The 8,733-nt window shown below is 32.5% G+C and overlaps 2 protein-coding genes across 2 annotated transcripts in view; one reads left to right on the top strand and one right to left on the bottom strand.

The window, feature by feature from the left end:
• Nucleotides 1-8,733, top strand: part of LOC106677245 (palmitoyltransferase ZDHHC6) — a 21,156-nt gene that overhangs the window by 3,788 nt on the left and 8,635 nt on the right. The window contains exons 6-9 of the mRNA XM_014415051.3: nucleotides 3,058-3,189; nucleotides 3,270-3,350; nucleotides 4,959-5,146; nucleotides 6,400-6,554. Of these exons, the coding sequence (XP_014270537.1) occupies nucleotides 3,058-3,189; nucleotides 3,270-3,350; nucleotides 4,959-5,146; nucleotides 6,400-6,532 (534 nt within the window). The 3' untranslated portion in view covers nucleotides 6,533-6,554. The remainder of the gene's footprint in view (nucleotides 1-3,057; nucleotides 3,190-3,269; nucleotides 3,351-4,958; nucleotides 5,147-6,399; nucleotides 6,555-8,733) is intronic.
• On the bottom strand, nucleotides 7,332-7,748 carry LOC136796039 (uncharacterized). Its single transcript, XM_067048502.1, has one exon. The coding sequence runs from the start codon at nucleotides 7,746-7,748 to the stop codon at nucleotides 7,332-7,334; it is 417 nt and encodes a 138-aa protein (XP_066904603.1).

Raw genomic sequence — 8,733 nt, forward strand, 5'->3', positions numbered from 1 at the left:
GGTTTGTTTCAAAATCACAGTTGATGAGGTTGGTTTACTCTTGTTCTCAATACCTCATTCATTTTGAGTGAAGTCACATATATCAGTGAATTGGGAATTTTAAGTATTATTTAGATTCATTTTTATTAGATTTTTGTTTTATGATTTTAAAACACTGTATTTTTCCTCCATCTTCTTTAATCTTCTAAATGGCCAAGTTATGGGCATATAAAACCTCTATCGTATGTTCTATGAGATGTGAGAAATCGGGTAAACAAGAAACAAATGAAAAAAATCAGCTCATTAGTCTCCCTTTGGAAAGACAAATTTCAATTTTGGATCAACATATCTCAAATATAAATCATTAAATTTTGAGTGGTGTTAATGTTTATATATATGTATATATATTGATTGATTTCAAAGGTTCATTATTATAAATGATGAACCAAAATTCAAATATTTTATTTAGACTTCCTTTTTTCATAAATGGTCTGGGGGTATAATTGGGTAAAAAGGTTTTCAGTGGTCAAATCACAAATATGGAGTTAAAATAATAATTTATGTTTTTCCAGGAATTAACAAGAACGGTTATAAGAAATGTGAGAAAAAAAAAAGTGACTACTTAAAATAAAATGAATTAATCAATACCTCCAGTAAAAAGTAAAAGTGAAAATAAAGATTTTCAAAAAATATATCTTTTGAATAATTGAAGAATTTAAAATAATTAAGTTTTATTCTTACCCAGTGGCACAGGGATTTAAGTACTCATTGTTTTGTCTCCATCATTGAAATAAAATTTCAATGTAAATCATTTAAATATCTTTGCCTATACAATCGATTGAGTATGAATATATTGACTAAATGCATATATTTTTTAACTCCTGATCACTCTCTAACACTTGGTTCTCTTTCATCAAGGTTAAAATGGGTTGTTCCTATACCAGCTTTTCATCAGTGCTTTGAGGCATTGAAGTTACTGAAAACTGAGGACACGAAAACGAAATAATATAGTTGTATACATATTGTCACTTAAGCTGTGATATGATGTGATGTAAAATTTTTGAATCACCTTGATATCATTTTACAAATTACTGTTTCATCCATTGCCATTATTAAATTTCTAATAATTCCTTACCCTTCAAATACTTGTTCTTGTCCTCTCCCTTAATTTCTCCTAGTTTGACTATGATTGTTTCATGTCTATTAACTCTCTGATTGAGATTGAATATCGCCACTTAAGTTAAGATACCTCATAATTCAGGAAAAAATGTATATCATTTTAAAATAATAAAATGTAATGCTTTATTCTAGTGACACTTTGAAAGAATTTTTCAAAAAAGTCAGAATGAATTATAAAATTATCCTACAAAACAATGTCACAACATTACATTTTCAATAAAAAAAAAATTGAGTTAGAAAACCTTGGTTTAAATGGCTGAGATTTGAGAAAACTCTAATTAATCTATATTAAAAATAATAATAAAAAAAAAAAGGTGAGTGATGACGTATTCAGACTTTGGTCCCAGATCTTAAAAATGCTGCAAAGTATTACATAATGGTTTATTATTTGAATTAATTATTTTGTTATATGAGCAAATAAAATATTTGATGAGTCCGTTCACTACTTTCTGAACTGAATTGAGTTCAAAATCCAACACAAAAAATGTCTTTATCATGAATAATATTGTTTGAATTAAACTCTGCATTGTGAATCTTGGATTTGGTGCTTGTATGAATGTCCCTGATGTTATTTAATATAGTAAACTGGTTTATTAGAACCTGACCGGTTAACTTTAAAAATTTTACTTTCTTGTCTTAAAATGTAAAAGCTCTAATTTTGAGGTGTTATTTTTTTTTTTTCTTGGTCAATTATAAAGGTTTATTATTCAAAAGGCCAATTCTCTGTTGTTTTTTTTGTTTTGTTTTTTCAGAAATTTACTTTTTTATGAAAAGTTAAAGTGTCTTTAGGAAGAGACATAATAAATAAAAACGTAAATTCAATGCCCTATAGTTTTTTTAAAAGTAAAACTATATGTTTATTTGCAGAAATTTAGTTTGTTTATGAAAAGTTGAAGTGTCTAAAGGATAAGACTTTAGGTAAGCTTCAATAAAACCAGTCGACTTGTGGGGAAGATAATTTATTTATTTTTTTTATGAGATTTAGAAAAGGTGATTCCTTAACACTGAGGATTTTTGTTCTATCTTCTTAATAGCTGAGTTAAAAGCTCAAATTAGTTTCAGAGTAAAGCCCCAGAAGGCGGACATGCATTTTTTGTTTTTTATTTGATTTTTGGATTCTATGTATCATGAAATGCGTAAAACCTCAATTTTTAGGGGCTTTACTTTTTCTTTCTTGTTTGATCACAATGATTCATTATTGGAAATCATAAACCATAAAAATACTAATTTAAAAGAAAAACTGTATAAGGCAGATTTTTTTTAATTTGATTTTTGGATTGGTGTCATGAAAAATAACTCAAATTTTGAGGGAAATTTAAATTTTTTTTTCTTGGTCAATAAAAATTGGCTATTGAAATTAAACTGTTGAACTATTTTGGTCTAAGGCAAATCTATATGTGAAAATTAAGTGATATTTTGGAACCTTGTTTAAACCACTACCAGACTTCTTGTATGTTGTTACTTACTATTTATTCTTAGTAAGAGAAAGTCCTTTAAAAATTTCTGTCAGTTATAAAAAAAATTTTTATTTCTTGGTTTAAAAGTTAAGAAAGGGTCTGTTTCTTTTTATTTTTTTTTTTAATTGTAGTTTTATTCGTTGACACTACAATAAGAATAAACAATCTCTAAGATATGTTTAAGAGATTTAGGTATGATTGCCGGATGAACTTTATGTTTAGCTTACCTATCAATGTATAATTTTATAAGTCTAGTTATTTTTAAGAAATTTTAGATTGTATCATTTTTATTATATTTTTAATCTACCTGGAATATATATTTTATTCTTGAATAATATTGATTTTTAAAACTTAAAAATCTTTGTAATAAGTCTTACATAATTTTTTTTAAAAAACTGTATTTTCATACATACATGTTTTTACAAATAGCTTTTTTCTTTAGTTGAGGTCCGTTTTGCGAAATAAAACTGGAGTTGAAGAATGGATAGTCAAAAAAGCTATATTCAGGCGACGTCCTAGTGACAAAGTCTTTGTTTTCCCTTATGATCTCGGATGGAAAAAGAATTTTATACAGGTTTTTATTTGACTATTTGTTAATAATTATTAATTTTACATTTAGTGAATGTACATGTACGTTTTGTTTTCTTTTTTTAGGTTTTTAATTGGAACCTAGAACCCATCGGTGATGGAATCTCTTGGCCTGTTGTAAAAGGATGTCATCAATATACTTTGACGGTAAGAGGTTATTTTATGAATAGAAATTTTCATCATTTAGTTAAAGCATAAATGTATAGAAAGTTTGGTACTAGTAGTTATGTAATAATTAAAACACTATTTATAACTCATATCATATTTCTATTAGTTATAGTTTTGATATTCATTCCTCTTAAGTATTTATCAACTTCTTATATTTTGTCCAATTAGACTATGGGTGTTTAGTTTATGAGGAACTATCTAGATAAGCTTGTGATAAGACTTAAGAGATTAATGAATTGCTTTACTAGAATAAGGTTTGGAGCTCCTGTTTTTTCTTTCATCTCTTGCTGATATTCTGAGCTGTATATTTTTCTTTTTTATTAAAATACCCAACATATATGTATTTTTATTTTAGAAACTTCATTATGAGTTCAGGGGATCTTTTAATTCATAATAACAAGAAAACAGGTTCAAGTTTTTGATGCCGCACTTATCTTCTGTTTTTCATTATGATAGGTAAGGTTTTCTGAAGCCATGGCGGCTGAGTGTTGAGGTGTTACCTTAGCAACCTCAAGTCAGAAAGTCAGCACCAGTGTTCGATCCCAGTCGGTTGGGTAGAAATTTATTTCTGGTTGGAACCACGTAACGAATCTTGACCCACACTCTGGCTAGAATAAATCCATTGAGGTTCTTGACCATAGAAAGTGAATTATATATATATATCTGATCCTACTGATTTAACAAGTAGAGTATCAAGAGATCACCTATAAATATGTGAATTTTTTTTTAATTGTATAACCACAGCAAAATATAATAAATTAACATCATAATTTTTAGTCTATGTTACATTATTGATGGTGGTCCCTGGCCCTTCATTTGGTAAAAGTTATGTTGTGTTCTCAGGACAAATTTCTAAGTTTTGAGTTGGATCAACTATTTTCTTTAGTTATTTCTATAAATTATGTTAAAAAATATTACATTACCAACATAAATTCCTAATATCTGGTTTACATCACTTTTATTTTTTGGTTGCCCTGAGACTACCTGTGAAAGTTGTGATTAGAGATAAGTTCGAGGGCTGTAGCTGCTCAAACAGCGTGGTGATTAATTATTATTTTACTTTTTTAAACATTTTTCTGAAATTCAGTACTAATGGGCATAGCATTAATAGAATTGAAGTTAACATATATATATGATACTGATAAAATATATCAGCTGAAATAGAATCATGTTAAAAAACAAAACTCAGTTTATCTATGCTGACTACAAGAGACAGGATCTTCTAACTGATTTTCCAATTAAAATATGTTTAACTTGTATTATAAAAGAGGCCACTGAGTTCTTCATTCTGCTGTTAATTACTTGATAAAATATTGTCTAATATTATAATGTACATATTGATATTTTATTGAATTGAAGTTATTCACTGTGGAAAACAACTTGGGCTCCATTTTCATATTTGATTCATTAAACAATGAGAATTATGTAATATTTTCTAAATTAATTGCGGTTTCCTCTCTTCCTCAAATTAGCCACACTATACCTTTAATTAGTTTTCCTCTAGATTTTTTTTATTTCTATTTAAATCTCTATTAAAATTTTAATCTCAGATAAATGAATTATTCACTTTTATTTATTATCTTCTAGATTGAACAAAAGGAGCAGAAATTGGAAAAACGTGCCCGAACCAGAACTTATATGGCAGTAAAACAATATAGTGGACATTGGTTCCCTATTTCCCATGGATTTGGTGTGTTTCTTCATCCACCTTGCACTGATGAGACTAGAACGCCTCTTCGACCAAAAGAAATCATAAACGTTACTCGCTGGAAAAAGTCAGTGATCTCTTTTATAGATAGTGATTTGAAAAATAAAAAACAATATTAATCAGTTTATCTTATTTCAATTTGTATGTGCAACTAAGTAATTATTATTACTCACTTTTAACCCTCTTCCTGGCAACCAATGAATGGATACATATGTGTTGTTATATCTTATCACTGGTTATATCTCCTCCAAAAGCTTCTGACAGTTAGTAGAATCAATTGCTGCAGTTCTCCAGTTCCAAACTCAAGGCAGGAGCTGTGTGCCTGCTGCTACTGAGTGCTCCCATCTAAAATATGGCCAATTAACTTGTCTTCTTTTATAAAGATTTTTTGATAGTATCCCATCCATCATTGCATCTTCATCAGCATCATCCATCTGCATGATGTAGTCTGGCCCACTAAAGTCACCCCATCCTGATGAACCTGGTCAGGTGGGTATCCTTGTAAAGTCCCACAATTTACACATTCTTCCTGCTTAAAATTGGTCAGACTAGGGTCTTATAAAAGGTAAGACTGAAGTTGCTGTGTCCAGCCTCAATGGAACTGATTCCTCCTTTGACCCTTCAATACTTAGGCTTAGTCTCATTAATAAGTAGTCCTAGTTTCTTTGGTGTATCTTTTAGGCCCAAGAACAACTCTATTGATGCATGCTCCAATCTTATCCCATTATCAAAACCATCAGTGTATAGTCGTATAAAGCTGGATTCTAGACATTTGTACTTTTTTCTCCCCATCAAAATTCAAAATAAAGCAGGCAAGTATCCCCTTGTCTTACACAGTAGTTTGTGTTGAAGAGCTCAATTAGGTCAGTTTCAACTCATACAGTAAACTTTGACCCTGACATTTTGATTCTCTCAATATGATTCAATTTAATTGGGTTGTTCCCAATGGGATAACCAGGAGGGCCCAAATAAAGCTCCTGCCGAGTGATACTATCATATGCAGGTTTAAGATCAATGAAGAGGTTGTAAGTAACATATTCTTTACACTTCTCCTACACCACATCAGTGTGAATAGCAGGTCTCCAGGTCTATTAACTTGCTTTTCTCCCATGTTATATTCCTTCTGAGCTGTAGCCTCTTTTTCTCCCTTCTAACTCGGTTGGACTCCAGTGGTTGATGTGTATGTTGCTGTCATCCTTTTTTTTAATGCTTTGTTTATCTGGTTTGTAGCTGATCTATTTTTAGGAAAATAAAATTAAAAATTTTTTTTAGTAATTTATCTGTTAATTATTGATGCTTTTATTTATATATTTTTTGTAGGTATTGGCTTTTTGGTGAAAAAGTTGGAGAAAATACAGATCAGCGTGGTTGGTTTCCTAGGAACTGTGTGGTGGATATTGGTGAAGATTCTATGCGTTATGAAAATTCCTTAGAAAATAAGAAAAATAAATGATGTGGAACAAAATAACGGCCAGGTATTGACGACCTTAGTCAATATTTAACTAATTGATAAGATTTGTTTTCTATGAGTTTATTTTTAATTCTGAGATGTAATTGTTATCACTAAACTACTTTCATTGAATCATGGATAATTATTATTATTTTCCAATTTAATTGCACCACAATACTTCTTTAATTTATGCCTTAAAATACTTAATGAGGACATTAACCAGCATCCCTTAGGTAATGAATGGCTTATAAAATTATTTTCAATTCATGAGTTTTGGTTATAATTGTTATATTAGATTATAGTTGGTGGTTGGTACTGGTACTGGTAATGGTGGGGTAACAAGTCCGCCAACAAGTTTTTCCATCCCCAAGACAACCCAATGGAATGGCGCTTTAATATATCTTATGCCTCTATATAGAACCTTTTTGATTTTCTAATGAAATTCAAAAGGGACTACCAATCTATAGAGGAAGCCTCTTTTCCTGTAATTCTATCAGAGCTTAAAAGCCTGTATCTTAGTGACACATACCTACCACAGTCTGCTGTATAATGTAAGGCAGTCTCTGGAGCATAAGCAGCAGGTTTCATCATGGACTACTCCACATATCTTAAGATGTCTTATAAGTCTTCAGTGACCTGTAAGTACTCCTATTAATAATCAGAGTTCGTTTCTATTTAGACCTAACAGCCACTTAGTTTTAGAAGTAGAGGGTTTAGTTATTAAAATCTTGGCCTGTCTCAGCCCTGTACTGTCCCTCCACTCCTTACCTGCTTTCTTTTATGTCCAGTCAAAGACTGGGATCTAAAAGGGATGCCTTTTAGAAATGCCTAGGAATGGTTCTGGTCTTATAGGAGGGTGCTCAGCCCCGATTCTAGCAAGCTGATCAGCTTTTTCATTACCTGTGATTCCCTTGTGTACTGGGACCCACACAAGATGAAGCTTCTTTAAGCACGCTAATGATTCTAAGGTTAGTTTGCACTCTATTACCAAATTAGAGGTGACTCTAGGTGACTCCGAGGCTTGAAGGGCTGACAGATTATCTGAAAAGATGGTGATACCAGTCCTTTCACAGCTAGTAACTTCAGGGCATAAAGCTGCTGACAAGATGGCAAACACCTCTGCCTGAAAGACAGTCGAGTGCTTGCCTAGTGGGAAGCTTAGTTCTATGCCTAATTCTTCTATGTAATCCCCTGCCCCCGTTAGTCCTGTCGAATCCATTCTCGATCCATCAGTGAAACAGGGCAGATACTCTCCTGGGGTTTCCAATAAACCCTGTACCCAATCCTCTAACTTTCAGTGTAGGTAGCTATTCTTAGTGTCTAGAGCGGGTGTCTTATCTAAAAGTGGTGAGCGGTATTGTAGTATTGGTAACTCACTTTCCACCACTTTAGCTATTGTTGCGTGACCAGTAACTTCTGCCTCTGTCCACTGTCTATTTTCTTTCATTCTTAGATAGGCTAATACCGCTTCCCCATTAATCAATAAGTGGAGTGGTATTAGGAAAAGCAGAATTTCCAATGCCTTAGTACGTGTTGTTACCCCAGTTATACCGATACAGGCCATCCTTTGGATCTTACTGGCCATTCACACATGGAAAGCCCTTTGCAGGGCTGTCCACCACATAATACTTCCATAGCAAATACTCACGAACTTTTCACTAATGAGGATCACTCCATCTTCAGCAAAAGCTTGCACGAATATCCCAGCATCCTCAAGTCTTCTCAATAGGCTATCCATAACTAGACATCATAGCAACGGTGAGATGCAACTCCCCTAAGGGCATCCAGTTACTGGCTGCACCTGTAGCCTAGTACCGTCTTCCAAGACTACAATTATTTAATTATTGAGAACAAATCTGACCCATCTGATAATCGCATTCGGGGCAGAAATGTACTGTATTACGCTACATCGAAAAAGAGTCTGTCGGGGTTGTCTCTGGTCTTAGGCGATTTCTCCAACCTGATATCTCTTTACAGAAGGCCCACGACAAGGCGTATTCATTATAAGTTAGGAACGGCCGTGCCAGAGGATGAGCCCTGGACACTGACTTAGGTAGAGGATGTCTGGGTAAGAGAGTCTGAGGCAGAGTAACAGTTCTAGTTGCCGAGATGAAGCGGACGGACTAGAACTGTCATGATAGGAGCCAGCTTACTAGTTGCCGAGATGAAGCGGACGGACCAGTAAGCTGATAAGGCTAGGTGCA

Source organism: Halyomorpha halys, unplaced genomic scaffold (assembly GCF_000696795.3).
Source record: "Halyomorpha halys isolate HHAL.00 unplaced genomic scaffold, Hhal_1.1 Scaffold7.1, whole genome shotgun sequence".
NCBI lineage: Eukaryota > Metazoa > Arthropoda > Insecta > Hemiptera > Pentatomidae > Halyomorpha > Halyomorpha halys.